The sequence below is a fragment of the Eschscholzia californica genome, unplaced genomic scaffold (genome assembly GCF_041429995.1).
Source record: "Eschscholzia californica isolate CP2 unplaced genomic scaffold, dmEscCali1.0.p SCAF_1, whole genome shotgun sequence".
In the NCBI taxonomy this organism is placed as follows: Eukaryota; Viridiplantae; Streptophyta; class Magnoliopsida; order Ranunculales; family Papaveraceae; genus Eschscholzia; species Eschscholzia californica.
The window spans coordinates 76,822,908-76,849,249 of NW_028238198.1; the positions used below are offsets into that span (position 1 = coordinate 76,822,908).

Here is a 26,342-nt window from a genome sequence, read left to right on the forward strand (position 1 = left end):
TGATCATATCTCATATGACTCTTGGTTGATGAATAACACTTATGTGTTAAATTCATCCTTTTGCCTCGAAATCCAAAACTCTTTTGCTGACTCGTTTGAGAATAACCATTTAGACATGTAGACTTCTTCATAGGTCTACCCGTATTGTCCCGAGGTAAAAGATGGCACCCTGCTTTGGCATGACCCACCATCGATGAACAAGGGCGCAACAGGTGTCTTAATCTGGGTAGGCATTACTCAAAATTCTTTTTGGGGACTCTTACGTTTTTGTTTGCATGCATTACTGTGAACTCTAACATAATCATACACCACACAAAACGTAAATAAGTAAATGCGCGCGAGAAAATAAATCAAGCAGACATGATCCTAGTATGGCCCCTAACCTAAAAGATCTAATCTTCTTAGGTTCTTTGCTTGTTTAGCCTCCGTTCGCCTGGATCTCCATCCTCGAACATCCATAGAATTCTCCCACTCGAACCACGATCTCATCCTTTGGCTCTTCAATGGACTCAATTGTACCCTTAACTCTAATTACAAGACTCAACGATTCGCAGATCGTATAAAACTTGAAATTAAATTAATTACATCGGGCACCCATCCGTGCTTAAAAACAAGATAGAACAATTCTATGGCCATACTAGAACCCGCATTCACATCCATACATACATAATAATATGACATTCATAAAACACCCAAGTATGTATGAGATTCGCTTCCTTAGGTCGAATCTAGGTTTGCTATATTCTAGATAGCTGTTCGGGAGATACTACCGACATCTCTATGTCTAACGTGCCTTAAGTCTAATTATCTCATAATTCTGACTAATAACTCGTTCTGGTTTTATCCTAAAAGATTTTGAAATCGTTTTGGAAAAACTCCGATTCAGGCTTTGGTTGGCCCGGGTCACTTTCGGAAAAAATATGGTCAAAGTCGGAAGAAGAAAATAGAAACCTCCCACTTAAGTCAAGGCCCAATAGACCCGAGTCTAACTCCAAAGACTTAAGTCAAACTTGGTCAAGGGACCCTTTGACTAGACCCAGTCAAGTCTCGGTCAAGGTCCAAACCAAGGTCGGACCCGGATTGGCACGTTCCAGACCGTGCCAAGTTCCTCGGGTGGACGCGTCCTGGCCTTAGGCCAGACGCTTCCTAGCCCTGCAGACGCGTCCTAGACGCTCTGCCCAAGTCTATGCTTCTCGGACTCCCAGTCCGAGACAGCTTCTGGTCTCACCAGACGCGTCCCAGACGCGTTCTGGAAGGTCCAGTCCTGGTCGCGTCCGGATTCTCAATCCGAGACGCGTCCGGACTTCTCTCTGTGGTCGCGTCTGGAAGACGCGACCTCAGGTGCCTGACGCGGATCTCCCGGGATCCTTGTCCGAGACGCTCTCGGACTCCCAGTCCGCGAATAGCTCGGACGCGTCCTAATCCAAGACGCTCTCGGATTCCCAGTCCGGGAAGGACGGGGACGCGTCCTGAGCGTCCGCGACTGGCCAGACGCGTCCTGGTCAGTCCGGTCTCCTGGACAGCACCATGTTTTCTTCCAATTTTCAAAAAAATTCCAACTTTTTGCTGTTTTTGATGAATCTTCATCCAAAAACCCAGCAATTTGAAAACTCTTTTCAAAAAACCATCCACTTTAAAATTTTATTTTGAAAACTCTTTTCAAAAACACCAAATTTTAAAGTCTTCCTATTGAAACTCTTTCAATTTTCTATCCGATTAAGTCTACTCTTTTCAAAAAACCATCCACTTTAAAATTTTATTTTGAAAACTCTTTTCAAAAACACCAAATTTTAAAGTCTTCCCATTGAAACTCTTTCAATTTTCTATCCGATTAAGTCTAAATCTAATTTAAACTAATCAATTTCATGTCTAAATCCCTATTTAAACATAAAATCATCTAATCAATCAAGCTCGAATCTAATTCGACTAGTCAGAGATAGTTTCATGCAACCGGCTCGTGATGCCACTGTAGGGTTTTGTGTATCCTATACACTAACTAGTGTTGTAAGCGGAATCTCAAACATCTCATGTTTAACACTAGATTACCCAGGATCGACATGCATAAACTAATCAATGAACTAGAGAGGGATAAATACCTTAACGCGTTTTTCCCTCGAACCATTCCAATCGCATGCAAAGATCGAGAGCTCCAACTGTAGCTCCTCTACTTGAGACACCGAGTGAATAGACTTGATCTCCCTTCCTTTCAGACTGCTAGGACTTACTAGAAGGTTGAGAAGAACTCTTCTTCTTGACTAGATTGATAGAATGGGAACTTTTTCTCTATATTCCTCTCTCTCCAATAGCTGTATATTCAGAGAGAGAGAGAGCTGTATAATTTTTCCTTAGAGAAAAATCCACACCTTTTCTGTTCTCAACTGACCCAATATATAGACAAACCCTAATTAGAATCTCATTCAGATTAGGTTTTCTATTTTCTGGGTCACAGAAAAGATAATTACCAAAATACCCTTTTTGGGTATTTTGATAATCCCCTTAAGTGTGGCCGGCCAGGGCAGCCCACCATGGGCCTTATGTGGCCGGCCCACTTACTCTGGTCGGCCATCTCATGGCCGGCCCAAAGAGTCTTCCTTCTATCTTGTCCCGAATCTCCATTCGGACCCTTTCGGCCTTTCCAGTTGAATCCCATCCAACTTTAGCCAGTTCCCGTCTAGTCAATTCTCTCCGATCAAGTTACCACTCTTATGTGTAACCCGTTGTAGGATCCGGTCTATGTTAGCCGCGAATCAACTCCTTGATCCGCCGATCGTAGTTGGCTTCTAGCAAAGCATTACGACCCCTAATTGGACCGGACTGGATGATCTTTACGTGTGGTCATCGTTATCCTAACTGACAAATTGATCGCATTGCCACCTTGGTCGAAGGACACTCCTTCGGAAGGACATCTCCTTCAGACCGAACGGATAAATCCTTCATGGCCGCCATCATAAAATTTCTAATATTTTGATTTGTCCATATAAAATAGTTGTCCACATAAGTTACTTGTTTGTCCATATAAAATAGTTGTCCACGTAAAATTTCTAATATTATGAAATGTCTTGTGCTTTTCTACTCATTTTCAATATTCTTTTAGCTTTTTTAGTTATTGTCCCTTTTAATATTTTACTAATTTTCTTAGTTTGCATAACCAAATGGCATGGCCTAGATATCTTCTTAGCAAATGAAAAAAACCTCTCTTCATGCATATTTCGAGGAACCCTAATATCTCCCATAACCGATCTAACATGAAACTTCTTCAATTACATTACCATTTTCAGCTTTACCTTTTGTCCTAATCATGACAACACCTTTTCTAATGAGGTTCGCCGAGATTAGGACAACCACAAACAAAAGGAATCTTGAAATAATACTTATTTATGTCATTTTCTTCATAGATTAGGGTTAGAATTTCACTTCAAGAAGGTGAGCTTCAACAAATGACCAATTCGAGCTTTAGCCATAACATGAATTGTTATAGAGTTAGTTCCTATTTGACCCCCTACTTTGTGACCAGCTTCAAATATGGCCTCCAAATTTTTATAAATTCAAATATTGATCCCCTATTTTCAAACAAATGCCATAACTACCCCTCCTATTAATCTATTTTCAAAATAAAATAAAAAAGAAAATCTAAATTCCACCTCACTTCCCTCTGCATCACTCATCTCTCTCCACGTCACCTCTTTCTCTCTTCACCTCACCATTATCTTCTCCGGCCGGCGACCTTCAAACTAAAAAAAAGAAAAGAAAATTTTTCCTCTCATCTCTCTCTCTAAAAACTCCGGCGAAGGGAAACCCCCTTCGCCGGAGTTTTTAGAGAGAGAGAGAGAGAGATGGGAGGATTTTTTTTTTAATATAGTTTAAGGTCGCCGGCTGGAAAATTTTCCGGCCAACGACCTTCATCGGAGAAGAGAATGGTGAGGTGGAGAGAGAGAGGTGACGTGGAGAGAGATGAGTGGCGGAGAGGGAAGTGAGGTGGAATTTAGGTTTTCTTTCTTATTTTGTTTTGAAAATACATTAATAGGAGGGGTAGTTATGACATTTGTATGAAAATAGGGGGCCATATTTGAATTTACAGAAATTTGGGGGCCATATTTGAAGCTGGTCACAACGTAAGGGGCCAAATAGGAATGAACTCATTGTTATAGCATGTCTGATTTCTTTGATCAATCCAGGATCACTCATCCGAGCAACACCACCTTGAGCACGAATATCAACAAAATCACGTTCAAGCATCATTACAACACAAACACCAACTTCTTCAGTGTTGTAGCTCATGCGTTAGCTCGTGGATTTATTTAACTCGTGGATTAACTATTAAGTTGGGCCAGGTCAAGTAGAGAGTAAAATAATATCGTTCTCCTTTCATGTGTTTTGAGACTGTTGTATTCAGTACCGGTCCTGACTTTTGGGGGGGGCTAGACGAACGTATCGACGGGGGTCCTTACACTTTAAGTCGAAAAAAATAGAAAAGTTGACATTTTTTTCATAAAGTTTATAAAAGTTAAAATTATACATAAACCAAATACTACTTCAACACCGTTCTTCTTGCATTTTTCGATGCGAAATCATTAATCGGATTTGTGTTGTCAATATTCTCAGCTAATTTATGTTCGATATATAACAAAGCTAATCAATTTAACCTGTTTTGAGACATGGTAGATCGCAAGTAAGACTTGATTAACTTCAACTTTGAAAAACTTCTCTTCGCAGAAGCCACAATAATCGGAATAGTCAAAACAATCTATATGAAAAACAAAGAAAAATTAAATGAACAAAAAACTTACCTCTATGTAATTTGTGTGATAAACCCTTGTAGAGAATGAAATAACAATGTGAGATTAAAGTTAATTTGAAGAGAAATTAGAACGAGAAGAAACTAAATTCTTGTAAGAATATGTATTTAACTTGATTTTTGTTCTTTTATGTCTTTTAGGCTTCCATGAGTAGTTACTAGTTAATCAAGTTTAAATGTTTTTTTTCTTTTGCATGAATCAAGTTTGTTATGACTTGTCTCTTAAATTTCCTATTAATAGGGTGTTTTTAACATTCTAACTTTAATTGGTTTCACGGTATCTACATTTTTTCATTTAGTGCCTCTTTTTAAAAGAAAAAATTATTTAAAATACGTCATGAGAGTCAAACCCTTGACTTTGGTTCTCTAATCAACTACTCTACCAATTCTTCTATCCAAACAAACTTAATATGATTGTGCACAAAATCATGAATATAGTAATACTATGTACGTACATAATGCTATATATACTGGGGTCCCCTAAATTTGAGGGCCTTAGGCGGCCCGCCTAGGTCCAGACCGGTCCCGATTGTATTTAACGTTCTTTTTGAAAACGTAGTCCAAAGTGCAGTACAAGAAAAAGAAGAAGAAATCCAAACAACAAATCTCTCTGCTTATAATTGAGTGATTATATTCAAACTAGTAAACTGCATGCTTATGGGCTATAGCACAACAGTCCATTGCTTTTGGCAACACTTAATTAACCATCCTCTAAATTTGAGGCTACCTAATATTTGAGCCAAATGGATATTTAGACTAGAACTATTTACTGTTCCTGAACCGAGATAACTTAGTTCGGTTCTAAATCGATAAACTGGGTCAACAAATTGACACCTCTTTGGGATTTTTTGACGCTACTAAAGCGTCAAAATCGGATATCTGTTTGATATCCCTTTAAAGAACACCTACGTCTGATTTTCGCCAATTTTGCTATCTGGTTTCAGCTTTCGTAAGTTTCTACTCCTCACTTGTTCTGATTTTTATAAGTTAGGGTTTTTACGTATTTTTCATCTGTTCTGTTTTACAGGGTTCATTTTCCGTTTAGGGTTTCCTTTTGTCTGATTTTATTTATTGTTTCTCTGATCGATTTTAGGGTTTCTGAAGTTGAGATAATCAAAAGGATGAGGCCTGTTTTCGTTGGTAATTTTGAGTACGAGACTCGTCATTCTGATCTCGAGCGTTTGTTCTCCAAATATGGAAGAGTTGAGCGTGTAGATATGAAGTCTGGTAATATTTATTTTTCATCCCGTCAAGATTTTTTCCATCAATTGTTAATAACTTAATATACGTGCTAACTTGATTCTCTATGGAGGATTTACCCTTTGATGGGTAATATCTACTGAATACTAGTTCTCCTGGAAACCCTAGATTTTAAGAAAAGATTTAGTTTCATTTTTGTTAATTGTTGTAAAAGATGCTGGAGTTAGGAGCTGAATTGCTTACTGTTCGCTGTACTAATGGAATTCATCTGTATTCAGAAGTGGGTATTGTGTGTTTTCCTTGATTTTGATACTACTAATATTTATACAGTCTTTGCTGTGTTCTCAGTGGGTATAATTTCTTGGTGTTTATAAGATAGGATTATAGGAATCGAGAAATTTAATTGTTGGTCTCTTAAAAGAGGTCCGGGGGTTTTCTGATCCTTCTCTAGGATGTTGTAATAAGGCGAAAAACTAAAATAAGATATATTTGGTTGTTTCTGTTGGGTGAGTTTTCATTGAGTTGGCTGACTGATGGATGTTTTAGATAGAAGTGGTTTTCGGCTTTGGCATGGGCACATTCTTGAGTTGTTGCAGCACCGTATAGTGTATTATCTGAGAAGTGTTTTTGATACTTAAGTACATCTCTCAGAGACTCAGACTCTCATCCTATGGACTTAGTGTGTGAGTTGTGTTCCTGTTTCAAGATTTAAGTGTTGTAGAGATATATTATGGTGTTGCTCAAATGGCCTTGCTGACATCTTTAGGCTCCCGAATTTCTTATTTTTCCCATGTCTGAAGAGTTAATTGAGGGTTTTTCTTGAGTTGTGTACACTATGGAGAAAACATAGTTTTATCTATCCGTTGAGTAGAGTGATGCATCAAGTTCCTCTTGGCTCATTTAAACTTTTCTGTCTCCATGGTTCTCAACGCATGATATTTTTACAACCTAACAAGCACCCTTTGATTGATAAGCATTAGAATTTTTCTTTTCAAATGACAATAAGCACAGAAAATTTAGGCCTCAGTAACGTGGTTTAGTTGTATTATATATACCCCGTCTTTCTTTCATACTTGAGAGGTTAAAAACTGGCATCCATCATGTTCCATATATATTGAAGAAGACAACCGTGATATTTGAGTGCTTGTTTTGACGCAGGAACCACTATTAAGCTCCTATCTTTGCTCACAATATACTGCGCAAAAAAACCCTAAATGGCAAAGGAAACCTTCCTCTCTGTCTAATCAACAGCTCCTTACTTGCACACAGAATACTGCATTTTCTTCACTCGATCATCATCCTTTACTTCTCCAGTTGCATTTACAAGAATGGTCCTAAAGGGTTCAGTCATGCCATGCCTAGACAGATCAATCAGACCAGACATGTGCCTAGACAGATCAGTCAAACCAGACATGCCATGCCTACGTCCTGCTATTGTTCATAGATGGATCATGGACCAATCAAGTCAGACATGCCATTTCTGTCTGTATGCTCTGAAATATGAAGCATGCTCAGCAATGGCCTATCAATTCTGAGTTCTGCTTCTTTGGGTTTAATTTTTATCGAATGCCATGCCCACCACTCCATACTGTATGGATTTCAATCAACTCAGATTTGTCATGCATCTCTTCTCTGTCGTGCTCAGCAATGGTTTCACAGACATAACTTTTATGCCATCAGACTGATTTAGTTCATCATGCAAGGCAACTCCATTATTCATCCTTATGTGCACCAGACAATCTTCACCTATTTGCAGGTGTTGTATTCTTTATTAATAGAAAGGGAAATGAAATCCTGAATTTTCTGGCCGTATTGAAGAGCTAGTAGCTGGATATAAAAGTATCCGTTTCATCATTATAACTTTGTCAGTGTTGCTTACTTTTGTTACGTTACTGTAGGGTTTGCTTTTGTTTACTTCGATGACGAGCGTGATGCTGATGATGCCATCCGGTATCTCGATAACACACCATTTGGTTACAGCAAACGAAGGCTCTCAGTTGAATGGTCAAGGGTAATTCTTCTGTTCCAATCAATTCTGATTTCTCTTCGTTTATAGTTATATTTTTATGTTTCACTACATTTGTATCGGTGTTTTCCTAAATGGAGTAATGTAATATATCGGCCAGAGGTTTTGGTCCTGCTGCTGATAGTTACTTTTAATTTGGATTTCTCTTTTCTAAATTTCTTTTCCAGCAGGGTGAGCGTGGTTCACGTCATCGTGAAGGGTCGAGATCAATGGCCAACCAGAGGCCCAAAAGAACACTTTTTGTGATAAACTTTGATCCTGTCGAGACGAGGATCAGTGATGTTGAAAGGCACTTCGAACCGTATGGTAAGGTTTTGCATGTGAGAATCAGAAAGAACTTTGCATTCGTACAGTTTGAGACACAAGAAGAGGCTACAAAAGCGCTTGAATGTACCCACATGAGGTAAATGGAGATATTATTAATCATTTGTTTGGTGCCATGGTAGTTTGTCAGAGATATCTTACTTCCCCAAATTTGCCCCTGACTTAATTTGCAGCAAGCTTCTGGATAGAGTTATATCAGTTGAATACGCTTTGAAAGATGATGGTGAGCGTGATGAAGTGCGTGAGAGCCCAAGAAGAGGTTATGCACGTGATGGCAGCCCATATGGACGTTCCAGATCCAGAAGTCCTGTGCGCCGCAGGAGCCGACCTAGCCCAGATTATGGACGTGCTCAGAGTCCAGTCTATGATAGGTACAATGGTCCATCGTCATATCACAGGGACAGGAGTCCTGAATATGGTAGATATCCGAGGTAAGCTATGTGCTTGCATTGAATGATTATAGGGTTTATAATGTTGTATTTATAGTTCTGTAAGTATTAGTCCGAAAGTGGGTCTGGGCTTGTCAAATATTATTTTGCCTAATTGTGTTTTCTTCTCTTTATGTTGTTACAGTCGCTCTCCTGTTCGGAGATGAAGGACGTCGGGAACTATAAGCTCTTGGAGTAGTGGAATTTCAACTCTTATGATATGTATATGTTAAAAGAAGAATTTGTAGAGAGATGAAGTGGTGGGTAGTTCGGAGTAGGTTTTTCGGAGTACAGTGCCGAACTAGTAGTAATTGGTGCTTAAATGACTTGTCTAAGAAACTAAAATACTAAGGGTTTTCATATTTCATATTATTTGCATTATATGTTATTGAGTGGTAGAGATTTTAAACTTCTAAATTCTCTTAAAAGGTACTTTTGTGTTAATCTATAAGATAATTATTGTTAAAGAAGATTAAGATTTTGGGCGTACTTTGAAGCTAATACATGTTCTTTTGTTGTATCATATGAATCTGGTTTGTCTAAACCTAAAAATTAAGATTTCATTATTTGAATAATATGAAATGACTATTGTTCTCTTAACTACAAAAAGTCACATGATATAACCAACTCAAAACTAGATGAGAATGAGGGGACTAGCTTCTATGTTATTTACTTGAACAAAAGAAGTTCATCTTCTGCCAGATACCATTCTCCAATTCTAGAGTCCTTTAAAATGTTTGCTGCCAAGACCCAGAGTTGGAGGGCTCAAAAGAATTTTGTTTCTAATATTTAGAACTTCCTCTATGGTTCTAGGTTAATCCCTTTCTTTTCTTGGTAGGTCTTTTCATTCTTGATGGACGGTAGATTACTGTTTAATCTTATGTCCTGAATTTATTTATTTTTCGAAAAAAAAAAAACATACTCAGAGGGGCTAATCAATAGGTCATGATGTCCTCTGTGATCTATACACAAACATACAGTTATCTACACATCTAACTTAGAGAGAGAGAAGGTAACTATGAACAATGGAGTTGAAAGTTAATTATTCAACTAAAATACATCATCATAAACAAGTAAAAACAAACAAACAAACAAACAAACAACTAAAATGAAGAATTACCACCATTAAATAGTTCATGATCAAGAGCTTTTTGAAGCCAAAATTCAGCATCTTCCATAATACTAGGACTAAGTCTAACCATTAATATACAAAATTCATTCTCATTTAAACCACCATCTCCATCAATATCTCCTTCTCTTACCATATCCTCTGCTTCTTCCTTACTCATCTCTTCCATACCCAAATACTTTGAATTCCTTCTCAAACTCTCTGATGTTATTAACCCTCTCTCTTTATCAGCTAAAACCCTAAACCCACCACATAATTCCCTCATAAATCCTTCCACATCTAATTTCTCTGCCATTACTGATACTAAATCTTCATACTGAACTTCATTGCTCATCTCTTTTGCTGGAATTTTTGTCAAATTCTGATCATCACCCATGTTTTAATTTCTTTCTGTAAATCTCGCACAATAATTAAAAAGATTAAATTCTTTGTTTTGTTGTTTCTGATTTGGTGGGTTTTTAGGCTTTTATAAAGGGTGTAAATGGGTTCATGTCTTTTTCTATGAGCAATGTTATGTTGTATTGAAGTGTTGATACTCTTTCTCAAATCTACACGGTTCATTTAGTAGACTACCTCGATCTATGTTTGGTTTTGACTCCAACCCATATTGGACCACGGTGATTGATTTCATTACTATAATCCACCCGTTAGATCGGACCAAATGTTTATTAACTCTTTAAATCTTGTCTGACTACACGGATCATTGTTTATCGTTTAATTATATCTGAATCCGACTTGTGTAACTTAAAAATAGATATAAGGATACTAATAGTGAATAATAATAGGGCGTTATAGTCGTTAGATCAATAGATAGTTCCAAATCAATCATTCCATAAATCAAGGGTTGGAGGAGTTGGAACCTATTGAAAACTTATGGTGTGATGAAACCATGGGATAAAGCCCATGAAAATCTAATAAAATTTGAGAGAGCTTCGAGGAAGGTGGGTATTGGGGTAATGAAGAAAGATGTGATGGGGAAGTTTTTTTTGTTTTTTTTTTTTTTTGTTGAAAGATGTGACGGGGAAGTTGATGGTTGCATGATAAAGTTTTTTGGCTTTGTCGTGACGCCAATATCCTCAGCATTTGGGCTTTCTAAGAAACTTCCTTTTATCTTCAACAAAAAAAAAAAGAAACTTCCTTTTAGACAATTTGACAAATTCTACTAGCACCAATTTCTTGGATCCAAAAATTTAGGGTTATTTCTATTTTGGCCCCCTAAAGATGACCAACTCGCCAAAATGGCCCCCTAAAGATGACCAACTTCCAATTTAGCCCTTTTTTTCATTTTTCCGTCCCTTTTTCCGCTACATCTTAGTGAGCTGGCATTTTATTACCATAAATACCCCTGCCTGTATCTTCTTGTCAACTCAAAATATTTGGGGCCATTAAAACTTGTCAAATCAATTTACTATTTTCAATTTTCAAAATTTACTTTTTTTTTTCTTCTCTCTCCCTTCACATTAACTCTTTTATCATCCCATTAAAATCAAAACACTAACTTGTAAAGTCATCAGAAGTTGAGAAGTAGTAAAACCCATTAAAGGTTTTGATTTTGGAACAATGGGTATTTGAGCTTCACCAATATCACTTTTCTCATTTCACCTTCATCAAATTCATTAACCTTCATCAAATTCATTCCCAAGTCCAATAACAGATGCATAAAGTAGTATATCTTCTCTATGTAAAGTTTATCACCATTCTGCTAAATCACTACTACTAACCCCAACTTTTCCAACTCTGTTATTTTTTCTCTCTATACCATTGTTACTGTGGCAACAAGGGATCTATCATGTTCAACTTATCTTGCCAAACCAAAATCACCTATCTATCATTAAAACCTTCATCAAGCATTATATTACTAGTCTTCATATCTCTCTGAATGATTAGATTCTCACATTCTTAATGTAAATAAGCTAAAGCAAAAGCAACTCTAACTAAAATCTTTCTTCTGTATTGCCATGAGAAGGTAAATCTTTAGTCAAATAAAACTTTATCAAGACTTCCACTAGGCATAAAATCATAAACAACTGGAATTTCACATGGCATCAATCTTGAAGTCTTAAAAGATTTCTATGTCTCAAAGTTTCAATTATTGATAACTCCGATAAAGATTCAGCTTTTCCTTGGCCTCCATTATGATTACATCTTTTAACAACAACTAATTAACCAGTATTTTGCATAATCAGAAAATAAACATTACCAAATGCTTCATGACCAATAATTAGTAGGACTAAAGCTTGTAATTGCCAATTTTATATCTTTATAACTGGATTCTCTTGAGGTTTTCATGATGTCTGATGTTAATGAATCAATTATCTTGATATATTTGAAACTTTTAAAGAATACCCAGATAAAAATTTCAGCAAATAGGGCTAGAAAAGAAGTTCATGTTATTACAACACCTGCTACTGCACTTGGTTCTTCCTTGAGAGCTGATTACGGCAAGAAAAAGACTTACTGTTCTTTTCAGAAGAATTGGTAGCAGAATGTTAGAGAAGGAAACGATGATGAAGAAGACTGGGAAATGAATAATTGAAAGGGATTCCATCATTGATCAATACTGTGAATCTCAGTAATACCCTAAGTTGATCTGGAGAAACCCAAAAGCATAAAATCATTGACATAAGGATCCAAATCAAGATGGAAAGATAAAAGAGGATGAATTGAGCCAAGAATTGAATATGAAAGAAAGATATTGAAACTCCTCGTTGACCTATCAAACTCAATCCAAATATTAATCAAGGCAGTTGTTTTTTTTAATAAATTTCAAAGGCACCTATTTGATTTAAAGAATTAATGTGAAGGGAGAAAGAAAAAAAAAAGTAAGTTTTTTGAAAATTGAAAGAAGTAAATTGATTTGACATTTATAATGAGTCTTGGGATCTTACAAATTTTAGGTTGACAAGAAGATATGGGCAGGGCTATTCTTGGTAATAAAGTCTCAAGTCAGTAACGTCTAACACAATAAGAGACGGAAAAATGAAAAAGGGAGCCAAATTGGAAGCGGGTTTAGGGGGCCATTTTGATGAGTTGGTCATCTTTAGGGGGCTAAAATGGAATTAACCCAAAAATTTATCATAATCCAACTCTAAAGTCTAATCTATGTTTGTCAACAAAAAGAAAATCTAATCTATGCACTATATTACATGGTGAAGGGATATACTTACAATTTTATTTTTAATTTTTACTCTGATGCTGCAACTTCTTCTCATTCTGTAAACATGGTTTTATAAATAATTGGGTTTTTTGGGCTTATCCCCTCCTCACTAATTGGTAATCGAGTTTACCCCCCTCAATAATGGTTAATTGATCTTACCCCCTTGGGCTTACTATTAGTAATACAAATACAAAAGTTATGTTTGGCGTACGTGAAATAATTGTCACTACTAAGAACAACTATTCTTCAATATGATTCACATTAGGGATTCCACCTCATTTTATTGTTTCATTTGGTCAGGAATATGATTAGTAAAGATTGATTTTGTTTATATATTATTTACTTTCTGATTTTATTATCACATACAAACATACCCTTAGTAGTTTTAACAAAAAATCTAAATTCAAGGGAGTAAGCTCAATTACCAATTACTGAAGGGGGTAAGCTCAATTACCAATTAATTGTGAGGGGGCTCAGAAAACCCTAAATAATACAATATTTACAGTTAATTTTAATTTTTTTGACATTAAAATCATAATTTGTGCTTTTATATATTTTTTTTTTTGTTGAGATAGCATGCTCTTATGTTCATACACATACAAAATTAAAAAGTAAGTCCTTGTTTGTTTTTATTTTTTTTTATGTGGGTGATAGATATTGAGGCATTTCCTTACATCTCCAGTAATGGAGAACAATAATATCTACCACTTTCTTAAAACAAAAGAAAAAGCTTTTAATTATATCTATCACTCCTTCTTTTCTAGAACTATCCAAAGACACTTGTCATTTGTTTTTGAGGCTTGCTATTTTATGATAGTTTAATTTGTGCATTTCACGTTTTCTTTTGTGGCTTTTAATAGATGAAGACTTCGACTTCTGATTATTTTGGGTTCTTTTTCAAATAGCTCCCAACTTTGTGACCAGCTTCTTGTCTGGCCTCCTAATTTATCAAAAACACCCTGTTGATCATCTTCACTGGTAAAGGTCGCCTAATTTATCAAAAAATATTTAGTTTTTTTTAATGTTTGAAGGTCGTCGACCGGAAAATTGGTCGGCCGGCGACCTTCGCCCATGAAGATGAGGCGGCAGAGAGAGCCGATGAGTTGGATGAGAGAGAGGTGATGACTAGTTAACGGTGTTATAACAAAATCTGAAAAAGGGAGTCATTTAGGTATTTTTGATAAAGTAGGGGCTAGGCAGGAAGCCGGTCACAAAGTTGGGGGCTATCAGGGAAATAACCCTTTTTTTTCTTATACTATTTTGTTTGTTTTGTTAATGGAGGTTATTCCTTCAGACCTTTAATTAGATCTTCAAATTTTTTAAGATCTTTGAAGTTCGTTGTTATTGATTTAGAGTTTTTTTTAAGAACATTAAAAATCAGCGTTATTAGTTCAAAACCATTTTTAAGATCTTTAAACACCTTCTTATTGGAAGTTCTTGTACATGGATTTATTTGATTATGTTTGTCCAAATTTAGGCCATGCAACAAATTTTTTTTTTGAACAGGTTCAATCTTACTACACAACCATTCTTGATTCTTATACTGAGTTATTTTCCTTCCACCGAATATGTAAAATAGTGATTTAAGGATAAAAAGCTTTGCAAATTAAAAAAACGTAAACTTTATAAAATATGAAGAAAAATGACAATAGTTTTACACTATTACTAACAATACCGTTATTTCCATTGTACCGACTAGGGCTGGGAAAACGGTCCGAAATCCCGCGGTCCGGCCCGTTCGGCCCGAACCGTGAGTGACCGCTGACCGAAAGCACCCCGAGCCGGGTTAGCCTGGCCCGATAGATCGGGCTAATAGGGCCGGGCTCGGTCAGGTTCTCAATTCCGAGTCCCGGCCCGTATAACCCGTCCGAAGCCCGGCCCGATAGGATTTCCGTATGTGTAGCCCGACTTTTTACCCGTTAGTATAGCTCGAAGGGTAGCCCGTCGACCAGCCCGAAGGATCCGCGTGTTTTTGTTGAATCCAACGGCTGAGATTACATAATATCTCAGCCGTTGGATTAAATCGTATAGGCCTATATATACCCCTCATTTCTCAGCCAAAACCCTAGCTCATTCGAAACCCTAGCTCTCTCTCTGTCCGCCGCTCTCTCTCTCTCTTCCGCCCCTCTCTCTCTCTTTCTGTTAACCCTTAACCCTTACTCCATTAAAAACCACCATTAAAGAATTAGGGTTAAACTCGAACTCGAAGTCCCTTTGATCGATCGTCCTCGCCTCGGTGCTTCAACTTCAAGAATGGTTAGTACATCTTCTTCGAGTAGACTCTTAACGAATAACGATTATATCATTTTAATGTGAAGCCTCTCTGTGATTTTCGAGTTGACTAAAGTGGGTTGAAGCCTCTGATCTCTATGATGATGTGTTCATGATGGGTATACGCTGATGATCTTCGGATCAAAGGATGCGGTTAAGCCTTCGAACACATCTATGATGTTATTTGTTTTATTTTTAATGTTTTATTTTTTTTAAGGTTGTAATCTGATGAATAATGTCTATAATATTATTTGTTATGATTATATCATTTATATGTGAAGATCTCAGACTCTAACGAGTCAGATCTGTTTGATCAGACAGATCAAAGACAAACCTATGATCTGTCTGACCAAATAGATCGGATAGAGGTCGTTGGATGATCAAAGATGTACTCGGATCTGTAATTTTTTTTTTTTTTTTTTTTTTTGTGGTGGATGATGACCTGTGAGATCTGGAGTCCAGTGAAGTCAGTGAGCATTTTTGTGGAAGAGAGAAATTTTGTTTCTAAGAATTTTGGGGGGTTAGGGTTTGTATTCTGGAAGTTGTATTAATTAGTTGTATCTTCTTAATCTTTCAAGTAATGAGATGTAAATTTTTTTGATGATGTAAGCTTTAATGGTGATGATGAGTTGAACTGTTGAAGATGATGATTGATATGTAAGTTAATGAAGAAGAAATGTAATTGTGTGATATTAGTTGTTTATTTTTTTTTGGTTAAAAAGTTGTTTATTTTTTAAATTAGAAATGGTGTTAATTATTTTAATAATATAAGATTTAATGATGATGATGATATTTAATAATCGTTTTTTATATTAGAAATATTGGCGGTTTAATTATATTTTTTTAATAAAATAACCCGAGCCCGTCCGGCCCGAGCCCGTCCGGCCCGAGCCCGTTGGAGCCCGCTCGGGCAGCCGGGCTCGGACGGGCTACGGACACTTAGATGGCGTGTTTCGTCCGGCCCGATCCGCCCGACTCCTTACCTCGGGCTCGGCTTATCCGAGCCCGATCCGTCCGAGCCCGACACTTTGAAGTCCGAGCCCGTCCGATTCCCACCCCTAGTACCGACTACCGACTGATAGTCCCAATTCGGGCCAACCCGTTAATAGGTTCTCCTCCTTCCTCTACCAATTCCTGCCCTCTCAAGTCTCATCCATTATCCCTAATCAAATCTGTTTGTTAAAATTGCTTCCAGTATTATTTCTTAATTACAAAATGATTTTGATGAAATTTAGGGTTTACTAAACTAGGGTTTTCTATGCTCGATTCATTTGGTTCTTAAAACCTTTTTCTCCCAAATTACATTTTTATTCAGAAGACTAGTTTGATAATTGGTAATCCAAAGAACAAAATGGAGTTGAAGTTCAGTGATTTAACTCATCTACGCTCTTCTTCATCTTCCTTAATCTTCAATTCCAATTTCCATGAACAAATACCTCGAAATCCTTCAAAAAGGTCAAACCTTTCAGTTTTCTTGGTCAAAATGGGGAAAACCAACGCTGAGACTTCAAGAGGGCTTCAAAAAGAATCAAAGAGAAACCTTTCTCGTATCCTTAGAACTGAAGCTTCAGTTAAAGCTATTGAGAAGAAAGTGAACTCAGTTAAGTCCACTAATCTTTCACCTAAATCAGTTTTAGAAGCTTTGGATGATTCTATTAGTAATAATCAGTGGGAATCTGCTCTCAAGGTTAGTGGGTTTTAAAAAATTTAGTGCATTCTCAGTTATTTAGATATTTCAATAATTCAATGTCCTTGATGAATTCTCTTAGGGTTACTTCCTATTTTCTTTCATTCTTCTACTTTTATGTAAATTGGGTTTGATTTTTATAGCAAAATTGAGTTATGAACTGTAATGATTTTTAGCTGCATTGCTATTAATTTGCTTAGTTTGGAAGATGATATCAAAGTTCTTATCAATGGCAGATTTTCGAACTTCTTCGTAGGCAAAGATGGTATAAACCAAGATGCCAAACTTATGCAAAACTCTTGACAATGCTTGGGAAATCCAAGCAACCTCAACTTGCAAGCTTACTTTTTGAGAAAATGTTGTCCGAAGGGGTAAAACCATCGGTTGATGTTTATACTTCACTAGTGGGTGCTTATGGTCTAAATGGTCTCTTCGATGAGGCATTTCGGACTGTCGATGAGATGAAGTCTGTTTCTGATTGCAAACCAGATATTTATACTTATTCGATTCTTGTTAATTGTTGCACAAAACTTCGACGATTTGATCTAATTAGTCAAGTTCTTAGTGAGATGTCATATTTGAGAATTGGGTGTAGTAGTGTTTTATATAATACTATAATTGACGGATATGGTAAGGCGGAGATGTTCGATTTAATGGAGAACTCTCTCAGCGATATGCTCGAGACAGGTAGATGCTTGCCTGATGTTTTCACTCTAAACTCTTTCGTTTGGGCTCATGGAAATTCGGGGAAAATCGAGGAAATGGAGAGATGGTTCGATGAATTCCAGCATATGGGAGTCAATCCAGACACAAAGACATTCAATATCTTGATAAGATCATATGGAAAAGCAGGCATGTACGAGAAAATGGTCGCTGTATTAGAGTTTATGGAGAAAAGGTTCTTCTCCCCGACAATTGTTACGTTCAATATTGTTATTGAGATATTTGGGAGGGTAGGAAACATCGAAAAGATGGAATATTTCTTTCGGACAATGAAGTATAAAGGAATGAAGCCTAATTCTATTACTTATTGCTCTCTTGTTAGTGCTTATAGTAAAGCAGGGGTTAAACAGAAAATTGAATCAATCGTGAGGCAAATAGATAACTCTGATGTGGTTCTCGATACACCATTTTTCAATTGTGTTATCAGTGCCTTTGGAAAGGCTGGAGAAGTGAGTAGAATGGAAGATATGTTCTTGAAAATGAAGGAGTATAAATGTAAGCCCGATCATATCACATTTTCTACTATGGTCGTTGCCTATAAAGCTCAAGGCATGGTTGATGCTGCTGAAGATATGGAGATGAAGATGCTTAACAAGACAAACACTTCAGGTATCATTTTAGTTTACATAAGTATCATTTCTAAATTTTGTGTTGTCAAACTTAGAACTTCCATATCATATATGTAATTATTGTCCAAACAGATATAGGTATTGTTCGACATGTCTTGTTTATCCATTACCGTGCACTCGTTTGACATAATTCCTGCTTATTTCAGTATCAGGGCTGATTGGATGATCATTTGATCAATGAAGCACACCAAAATGTTATTAAAGTCTGTATTGTCGGTAATTGATGAGAAGCAACAATTGACTCTGAAGGTACAAGATTTTTCTCGAAGGACGGTTCCATCCATGATTAGCTAACGAGACAAGCTGGAATTATAGATTTGTAATGGGTTTAAAGGATTGATGTAGATTGCAGTTTATCAGCGTTTAGAACCACTACAAAAAACTACACCATCTCCTAAAACGGAGGTGATATGGAGGTGGCCTCTTCCTTCTAATGTGACATTTCAGCTTACTCATATTACAAGGAAAGTTTTGAGAGCAGAAGCTCTTCTTTCTATTTCAAGAAAAACACAGAAACTTATTCCCTTTGGTATTAATATGGAAGCCAAGGGTACCTCTTAAACTCAGTTTCTTATCTTTGTTGTCAGGCCTTCAATAATCTCAAGAATCACTCACAAATCGATACTATCTTTCTGAAGAAGCAGCTGCCACACCTTACTTCTCTCGGACAGTATAGAGACTGCTTTTTATCAAGGGAAGCTTGAGTTTGGTTTGATATGACTCTTTCTTATCGCTCACAGATTGTCGGGGAGCCTTCGGATTATACAGTTCAAGACTTGAACGAAGCTGACTCAGATGATTGGACAAGATAGTGAGTCTAGTGACTAAAATGAAACCTCTCCTGGCTCCTCCTTGGTTTGTGTTCTGGTTCACAAAGGTCTGTAATTTGGACAGTGAGTTGTTGTAAACTATGACATATATATAGAGCAAACAAGAAATTGATTTAGTGCAATGAATAGTCATGATAAGTTGGTGTTTCGGGATTTTGCTCTGATGAATTGATATTCTTGTTTATTTTCCTGTAGTTTATTCGTATTACTTGGTAATTTTTTTTTCTACCCGAGCTCCTCCCATAGAACTCATGAAAACTAAAAGCGTTTTGGTCGCTAATAGGCATCAGATACCTGAGAATTGAGATGGTACCTACGGAGTGATAAATATGCTTGAATTTGTAACGGAGAACTATATTCTTCAAATATTTATAAAGTTAAATACGAAATGATCCAAGAATTAATTTTCAGTAGAATTATTTAGTGATTATATTCCTATTGTAAAAATACATGTAAATTATCTTTGGCAAAAAGTTTTTCCATCTATCTGGAAGCGGGGCAGGCAAATAAAGAGTCCTCCCTCCTCCCTCCCTCCCTCCCTTGTCAATAATAATGATGCATTGGTAATTTGTTAGTATTTATGATAGGGAAATCTCTCAACAATTCCTCCTTATTCTTAGCTTCTTGACGACTCATTCATTCATTTTTCTCTATTTTCCCCTCCCTCCCTCTCTCTCTCTCTCTCTCTCTCTCTCTCTCTCTCTCTCTAGTTTCTCGCTCTAGATATAAAAAGTCAGGAAATATACCCAGTCAGTCCTCAATCCCAATCATCGATTTCGAAACAGATTAATTGACAGGTAGGTTGGTCTACCTCTTCTTTCTCTCTTTCTCTAGACTAGATTATACTACTCTTTTTTTTGCTAAGAATAGTGTTTGTTTGTGGAGAAGAGAGAGAGACAGAGAGAGAGAGGAGAAATGGGATTGTTCTCTAACAGAATTGAAAAAAGCGAGATCAAACCCGGAGATCATATCTACAGTTGGAGAACTCTCTATACCTACTCTCATCACGGTTTGTTTATTCTCTTTTCTTGATTCTTCATTGCTTGTTATCTTCTCTTTCTGTTTCTCTTCTCTCAATCAATGTTCATTCTTCTTCTAAACATTCCTAATCATTCAATGTGGGTATTTTCCAATTTACTTTTTTTTTACTTCTGGGTTTTCTTCTTCTCACCTTTTGGTGCTTGATTTATGAATTTAGTTCCTTTTTGAGTAATTGGGTTATTTTCTTTTGCATTAATTGGGGGGTTTTTCATTAAAATAATAGTACTATTTCTAGTTCATCTCTCTTTCTGGGGTTTGCCTAAATGTGTTTAATGATAATTTCCTTGAAATGTTTTGGTAATGGAGGAAAATTTCACAGTACACTGATAAAAGTTTGAACCCCTAGTCTTAGTCTCACTAGTGGAAAGACTGACATACAAGCTACCAATCAATCAAATAGAGTGTAATGGGATTAGTTGTTCATGCCTAATAGAATCGAAATTCGAGCGTGCCCATTACTCTATTTGACTAACTTTGATTCCTAAGTTATTTGGTTCTTGAGTTATAACTCATGCCCATTTACTCAATTTCACTAACTTTGATTCCTAAACTAATTGGTTCTTGAGGTGTAACTCCTCCATTTTACATAACATAGGTTTGCAACCCTTGATTTTGTTCACCCTAATCTTAGGCCATTCCAAGTGATTTTGATAGTTCTACTTTACATATTGAAGACGCTTCTGAGAAACAACTCATAAGTTCTAATACTAGTCCTATTTATCGTTTTCGTTTTCAGAATCAAATCATAAGAGGATACCAGGCACTTAGAGGTCTGGGTATCTTTTGTTTGTTTTTAGAAGACAATTTAGTCTTGATGACTTCGGACGAATAGAACAATGACATTCTTTCTTTCACTTGCCTCCATAACCATGCTTGAATTTTGTATATTGTTAGTTAAATGTAAATGATTTGTTCTTGATTCTGCAACTTGTTCTCTTTTGATGCTAACACGACTCTAGTCCAAACTTAAACATCTTCTACAAATTACCTTAATGTGTCATGACGGAGTCATGGGCGTAATGGCTATTTTCTGCAAATTTTACACTTATTCATTGCCACTTTTAGATTCTTTTATGGGCCCAAAATCCTACTTATCATATTATGATTTCACGATATCTAAATGCTTCTTACTTAAACTGTGTGTTTTTATACATAGAAGTCCAAATTTTCAGAGCTTGAATATGAAAAATGCAGGCATATATGTTGGTGGAAGCAAAGTTGTTCACTTTACACGCGAGCAAGATTCAGACTCAAGTATCCAGACCTCTCTTACTAGTTCAGATTCAAGTTCAAGCTCGAAAACTCCATCAACCTGTCCAATCTTCCCAGACTGTGGATTCAGACAACCCAACAGTGGCGTTATCCTTACTTGCTTGGATTGTTTCCTCAAAAATGGGTACTTATACCGTTTCGAATATGAAGTTGCTCCATCGTTTTTTCTTAGCAAAGTCCGAGGAGGAACCTGCACAACTGCAACATCAGATCCACCAGAAACAGTAATCCACAGGGCAATGTATCTTCTTCACAAAGGCTTTGGAAATTACAACGTTTTTGACAACAACTGTGAGGATTTTGCTCTTTACTGCAAAACAGGTCTTCTGATTCTTGATAGGTCGGGTGGGGGAAGCAGTGGGCAAGCTTCTTCTCTTATCGGTGCTCCTTTATCGGCTCTTCTCTCTTCGCCTTTGAAATTTTTTGTTCCAGGCACAGTTGGGGTTGCTACTGTAACGGCTGGAATGTATTGTTTGAGCAGGTATGCCACTGATATAGGTGTTCGAACTGATGTTATCAAGGTGCCGGTCGAAGATATGGCTGTGAATCTTGGTTGGGCAGGTCAACCTAGTGAAGAACTTGTCGAGGAGGATAGTTCTAATGTACAGGCGCCAAATAACATAATAGACTTGACGTCAGAAGCGGAAGAGAGCTCTTCTAGTTCTAGGTGACATGAATTCATATATAATGTAAGACAATAACTAAAGCTAGCCCAAGCAAGAAACATAAATGAAAGATCACCTTCGAAATTGGATTATTTGGTCTGAGTTCTGTCGTTTATTGATTGATTTCTACAATTGTGGACAACACTGACAAATAATTGAAATGTTAGCTCGGAAGCTTTGGATTTTGAATCTGTCTCGGGGGAACTGAACTATGTGCTTCATTTCATGTAATGGCTCCAGTTTGTAAATGTTCTTGGTTAGGTTAGCATTTATACACATTCTCTCCTTGCATTTAGTAGAATAGACCGGATCTCAATTGCTGGTTGTTCTAAATCAGTTCTTTCCTTGATGGAATTTTGCCCTTCCAAATTGGTGTTGCCTTGAAGTTGATTCGCTATTTCAAAGATTATTACTTTGTTACATCTATGACAAGGGATACATCACGAAGATGCTGACATGAAACCATATGCAATGTTTGATAATTATCCATAGGCCATCATAAAGAACCTGAAATTGGCCATAGAAAAGAACCCTAATTGTTTGAACATATCATAGTACCTACATGTTAGATCAAAACTCCAACACTCAGATCTGCACAACCATTGGGCTAGTTGAAGTTAATCTTAGTATTGGTGATGTGGATTACAGGAATATTTTGATATGAGTAGATATTTGAGTTGCAAGAGATGGGCGAAAAAAAATCCCCGAAAAAATCATCCTTTTCTCAGCTTAATGGATTTTCACTGAACATGACATTCATGTAATATGCAACATTTGATATCAATGCTTCGTTTATATTCAACCTGCTCGAAAGCAAAATGTATTTTCCAAGTAGCAGAAAATCTTTTCATACAAAAGAAGCACCTTTTATGAAGTTGTACTAAAAAAACAAGAACTAGTTTATATAATTTTTGCATTTCAACACCCACATCTTGCAATCCATTACCAAATCTCTTGCATAGCCACAGAGACTATAAAGCACGAGTTTCAATTTATGAATCCACCTCCACGAAAAGGCTCGCCTGAGGATGAAGTCCAACCTCTTTCAAAGACAAAGCGAGTTTGTCTTGTCCATAGACTACTCGAGGGAAGTTTGAAACCAGACTGTACTTTTCAGCATTCAAGCAGTCCAATGAATCCACATAATCGTAAAGTGTCTGGATGGTAGCTGCACTGTTGAATCTCCTCTCCTTGCGCTCTCCTGTTGGAAATCGTACAAGTACCTGACCAGATAACATAATGCGTACATACATTAGCTTTAAACTTAGGTGGGGAAACAAGAACAGATACGGCTTGTACAGGAAGACTATATATATATACTTATATTTTTTAAGCAGATTCCAGCAGTTAAAGAGATCCTTCATTCTTACAATTTATTCCAAAAACACAACTTAGCACGAGCAGTCACAAGGGTTCTTAGCAAAGAACTAGGAAATCTCGCAACAATTTCTTAAAACTGCTCAAGCCATCTAGGTAGAATAAGTACCTCGAAGAGTTCAACCATCTTAACAAGTACTTTAATTTATTTCAACTACCATTTTCTCTTCCTTTTTCTTTTTGTTTTTTTCTCTCCTCTTCATATGTTTGACTAAATAATGGGGATTAGCACGGACCGACTGGTAGGATAAAGCACTCAAGAAAAATATGACAGTGGAATTTACGGCTAGAAATTTTGGTAGTTATCTGAATGCATTACCTGAGTAACATTAGGCCCTTTTTCAGGCTCGGTTCCAAGAGACATTGCTTTCTCCTGTCGTCTTCTAGCTAATGCAGCTTCTTTCTCAGCAGCTTCCCGAGCGGCTCTTTCTCGAGCCTCTTCTTCTTCCTTGAGCTTCCTCTCAGCTTCAGCAGCTTCCCTTTCCAATCTTTCTTGCTCTTCCTTCCTCTGGCGTTCTCTAGCCTAATTTCAAGACAAGACAATAACATATAGAAATTAAGGAGCAAAACCTACACCCTCCTAATTTCGAAAGCATATGCAATCGAAAATAAAATCCATAGCTAAGAAAGCAAAACCTACTTGATCAGCCTCTAGTGCTGCTCGGTAAGCTGCATCTTGCTCCTCTCTCAATCGAATGTTATTCCTCCTTTCTTCAGCATCAACCCGGGCTGTTACAAGGACTGTAGAACTCTCTTCTACTACTCTCTGAAGGATAGAGAGCATTTCCTCAGGAGATTTTGGTCCCTCAATCTGCAGAAGACAAGACAGATAATAGCGAAGTATATGAATATAGCTTCCACTTCACATTCAGGTAATATCCCAACAGGCAAATGAGTAAAAAGAGTACTGGATACTTCTAATTAAAGAAAACAAAAATGTCATAGAAGTTAATATTTATTTCACTCTAAAATCAAATTGGCGGCATAAACCGTAAACCTTTCATATACATGAAACCATGCAAACAGCTATATACCCGATTTGAAAAGCAAATCATCTCTCATTAACTTGCAAAGTAGCTGTTAAAGTAAGGGTTGTGATAACTTACCCTAAATGGAGTTGCGAGTGGTGGTTCTATGCCGAAGTGTAGGTATCGTTTAAGATTTCATGGTAGCTGGGATTTGGGAACATGATTTATTTAAAAACAAAAACAAGGGTATTTGAATATTATTTTAGCTAGTAAGATCCATCTAACCATATCAAACTGTAAAAAGCTTAATGAAGTTTCGCTACCAAATTCTACCAGAAAATGCAACAGAGTTCTAAAATGAAAGTGAAAGAAGATCATCTATTTTCCCTAGGTGTTTCAAAATTGTTAATAAAACTCTAAAATGTATACCTGCTGAAGCAATGCAATCCTTTGATTTGTAGCAGCCATAACAACAGCACAAAAAGGGAACCTTGAAGCCTTCAAACTATTACTCATCTTAAACCCTTCACTTGCCCTAATACTCCCACCCCACGATACGAAATTCTCATTAATAAATGCTGAAAGAACCTCAGAACACAAACTTCTCTCACAAAAAAATTGTGTATCAGGATGATCAGGAGAGTGCAAATACACAAACAAAAGCTTAAATTGTTGACGAGATCGTTGTAAGGCATCCATAAACCCTTCACTAACGAAATTAGGGCGAACATTACCAAAATCCCTATTGAAATTCGTTACGAAATTCAAAGCTTCTGAAGCAGCAGGAGAGAGAGAATCTCCAGTAACATTGTTACGAGATGAACCCCATCCAAGTAAATTTATAGAGTGAGAAAATACACCACCAGCAACCCATATACCAATTCCAATCGCACCAGAAATTAACCCTAGACTACCAGAAATGATTGAAATGGGTAAAGTTATGAGTTTCCAAGCTATACCAGGAGGAGCACCACCACCAGCACCACCACCGACAGCAGTAGCAGGAAGCAAGGGCTCTGAATCGGAGTCTCTCCGACTCATCAGGTCAGATCGTTCAACCCCTTGCCAAGAATCGGAGTTAAATTGTTGTTGTTCGTTTCTTTGGGATGAGGAAATGTTATTAGGGTTTGATGAATCGACGAAATTAGAGTCGGTGAAAGCAGATACAGCAAGTTCAACATCCCATCCATGAGCAGCAAGAATTTCTGTACACAAATCGGAATCATTAAGACCTGTAATTGCTTGAAAAATGGCTACTTTGTCGGTTGAATCTCCCATTTTAGGGCAAATTTAGAAATACAAAGGTTCCTTTGAGAAAGGAAGAGGATCAAATATTAGGGTTTTTCCTATTTCGCAGTTTCCAATCTCCGATTAACAACAACTCGCTTTTATCTCTCTTTATCCCTAGTAGTATCAAATTCCTATGATCTCTCTATCTTTCTAGTTTCTCTCTCTTCTTCAATTCAAAGACTGACTGCATTCTTCTGATTATTGTTTATCAATTATGTCACGAGCCAATAGGAGATAAGTAGTTTTTTTTCAGTTACCGGAAATACCACCGTCTTAAGTATCAATTATCGAAACTACCATTTTGGACCGTCTATAGACGCCACCAAAATTACTCCCGACCTACTTCCTTATTCGCGCCCCACGGACTGAGACAGTCCGAGACCTATCCGGAATGCGGTGAGTCAAGGAGAGCCTCACTAGTTTTTTTGGGTACCTATACATGCACTTATGTATGACCCCCCCCCCCCCCCCCCAAAGGCCTCGCCACTTACTAAGTGTTAGCGTATATTTATAGCTAAAGTTCTGAACAC

General features: G+C 37.0%; 4 protein-coding genes and 2 pseudogenes across 12 annotated transcripts; 3 read left to right on the plus strand and 3 right to left on the minus strand.

Annotated features, from left to right (window-relative positions):
• Positions 1-5,446: 5,446 nt before the first annotated feature.
• LOC147569330 (serine/arginine-rich splicing factor RS31-like) lies at positions 5,447-9,268 on the plus strand. Of its 2 annotated transcripts, none has more exons than XM_086655821.1 (6): positions 5,447-5,744; positions 5,889-6,022; positions 7,894-8,006; positions 8,189-8,424; positions 8,519-8,776; positions 8,919-9,268. In XM_086655821.1, exons 2-6 carry the CDS (start codon positions 5,917-5,919, stop codon positions 8,938-8,940), a joined length of 735 nt encoding a protein of 244 aa, XP_086511947.1. In that variant the 5' UTR covers positions 5,447-5,744; positions 5,889-5,916; the 3' UTR covers positions 8,941-9,268. The 2 variants fall into 2 exon arrangements, with proteins under 2 accessions (XP_086511947.1, XP_086511948.1); XM_086655822.1 differs by having other exon boundaries at positions 5,622-5,744; positions 8,192-8,424.
• Positions 9,269-9,786: 518 nt separating this feature from the next.
• On the minus strand, positions 9,787-10,335 carry LOC147569331 (calcium-binding protein KIC pseudogene; annotated as a pseudogene).
• Positions 10,336-11,374: 1,039 nt separating this feature from the next.
• On the minus strand, positions 11,375-12,520 carry LOC147569332 (L-type lectin-domain containing receptor kinase VIII.1 pseudogene; annotated as a pseudogene).
• A 3,859-nt stretch (positions 12,521-16,379) lies between these two features.
• Positions 16,380-19,348, plus strand: LOC147569333 (LOW protein: PPR containing protein). 8 transcript variants are annotated; one of them, XR_015231244.1, is made up of 5 exons: positions 16,404-17,017; positions 17,254-18,349; positions 18,516-18,618; positions 18,722-18,785; positions 18,957-19,348. XR_015231244.1 is itself a non-coding variant. In XM_086655823.1 (3 exons), exons 1-3 carry the CDS (start codon positions 16,682-16,684, stop codon positions 18,533-18,535), a joined length of 1,452 nt encoding a protein of 483 aa, XP_086511949.1. In that variant the 5' UTR covers positions 16,380-16,681; the 3' UTR covers positions 18,536-19,348. The 8 variants fall into 8 exon arrangements, 3 of the variants coding, with proteins under 3 accessions (XP_086511949.1, XP_086511951.1, XP_086511952.1); XR_015231245.1 differs by lacking the exon at positions 18,722-18,785 and having other exon boundaries at positions 16,403-17,017; XR_015231242.1 differs by having other exon boundaries at positions 18,722-19,348.
• Positions 19,349-19,867: 519 nt separating this feature from the next.
• Positions 19,868-22,455, plus strand: LOC147569334 (protein LEAD-SENSITIVE 1-like). The gene is made up of 3 exons (XM_086655828.1): positions 19,868-19,996; positions 20,094-20,208; positions 21,435-22,455. The coding sequence occupies exons 2-3, from the start codon at positions 20,115-20,117 to the stop codon at positions 22,181-22,183; spliced, it is 843 nt and encodes a 280-aa protein (XP_086511954.1). The 5' UTR covers positions 19,868-19,996; positions 20,094-20,114; the 3' UTR covers positions 22,184-22,455.
• A 495-nt stretch (positions 22,456-22,950) lies between these two features.
• Positions 22,951-26,130, minus strand: LOC147569335 (UBX domain-containing protein). Its single transcript, XM_086655827.1, has 4 exons — positions 24,952-26,130; positions 24,195-24,365; positions 23,874-24,077; positions 22,951-23,400 (listed from the first exon to the last, which is right to left on the minus strand). The coding sequence occupies exons 1-4, from the start codon at positions 25,798-25,800 to the stop codon at positions 23,170-23,172; spliced, it is 1,455 nt and encodes a 484-aa protein (XP_086511953.1). The 5' UTR covers positions 25,801-26,130; the 3' UTR covers positions 22,951-23,169.
• Positions 26,131-26,342: the final 212 nt, after the last annotated feature.

What these genes read in the sequence shown, in the direction of transcription:
- LOC147569333 (XM_086655823.1), top strand. Translation starts at nt 16,682, where the DNA reads ATGGAGTTGAAGTTCAGTGATTTAACTCATCTACGCTCTTCTTCATCT. An exon ending in AGTGGGAATCTGCTCTCAAG is followed by an intron (nt 17,018 to 17,253) that starts GTTAGTGGGTTT and finishes TATCAATGGCAG; the next exon opens with ATTTTCGAACTTCTTCGTAG. An exon ending in TAACAAGACAAACACTTCAG is followed by an intron (nt 18,350 to 18,515) that starts GTATCATTTTAG and finishes TGCTTATTTCAG; the next exon opens with TATCAGGGCTGATTGGATGA.
- LOC147569334 (XM_086655828.1), top strand. Translation starts at nt 20,115, where the DNA reads ATGGGATTGTTCTCTAACAGAATTGAAAAAAGCGAGATCAAACCCGGA. An exon ending in CTATACCTACTCTCATCACG is followed by an intron (nt 20,209 to 21,434) that starts GTTTGTTTATTC and finishes TGAAAAATGCAG; the next exon opens with GCATATATGTTGGTGGAAGC.
- LOC147569335 (XM_086655827.1), bottom strand. Translation starts at nt 25,800, where the DNA reads ATGGGAGATTCAACCGACAAAGTAGCCATTTTTCAAGCAATTACAGGT. An exon ending in GGATTGCATTGCTTCAGCAG is followed by an intron (nt 24,366 to 24,951) that starts GTATACATTTTA and finishes TGTCTTCTGCAG; the next exon opens with ATTGAGGGACCAAAATCTCC. An exon ending in CAGCACTAGAGGCTGATCAA is followed by an intron (nt 24,078 to 24,194) that starts GTAGGTTTTGCT and finishes TCTTGAAATTAG; the next exon opens with GCTAGAGAACGCCAGAGGAA.
- LOC147569330 (XM_086655821.1), top strand. Translation starts at nt 5,917, where the DNA reads ATGAGGCCTGTTTTCGTTGGTAATTTTGAGTACGAGACTCGTCATTCT. An exon ending in GCGTGTAGATATGAAGTCTG is followed by an intron (nt 6,023 to 7,893) that starts GTAATATTTATT and finishes ACGTTACTGTAG; the next exon opens with GGTTTGCTTTTGTTTACTTC. An exon ending in GAATATGGTAGATATCCGAG is followed by an intron (nt 8,777 to 8,918) that starts GTAAGCTATGTG and finishes ATGTTGTTACAG; the next exon opens with TCGCTCTCCTGTTCGGAGAT.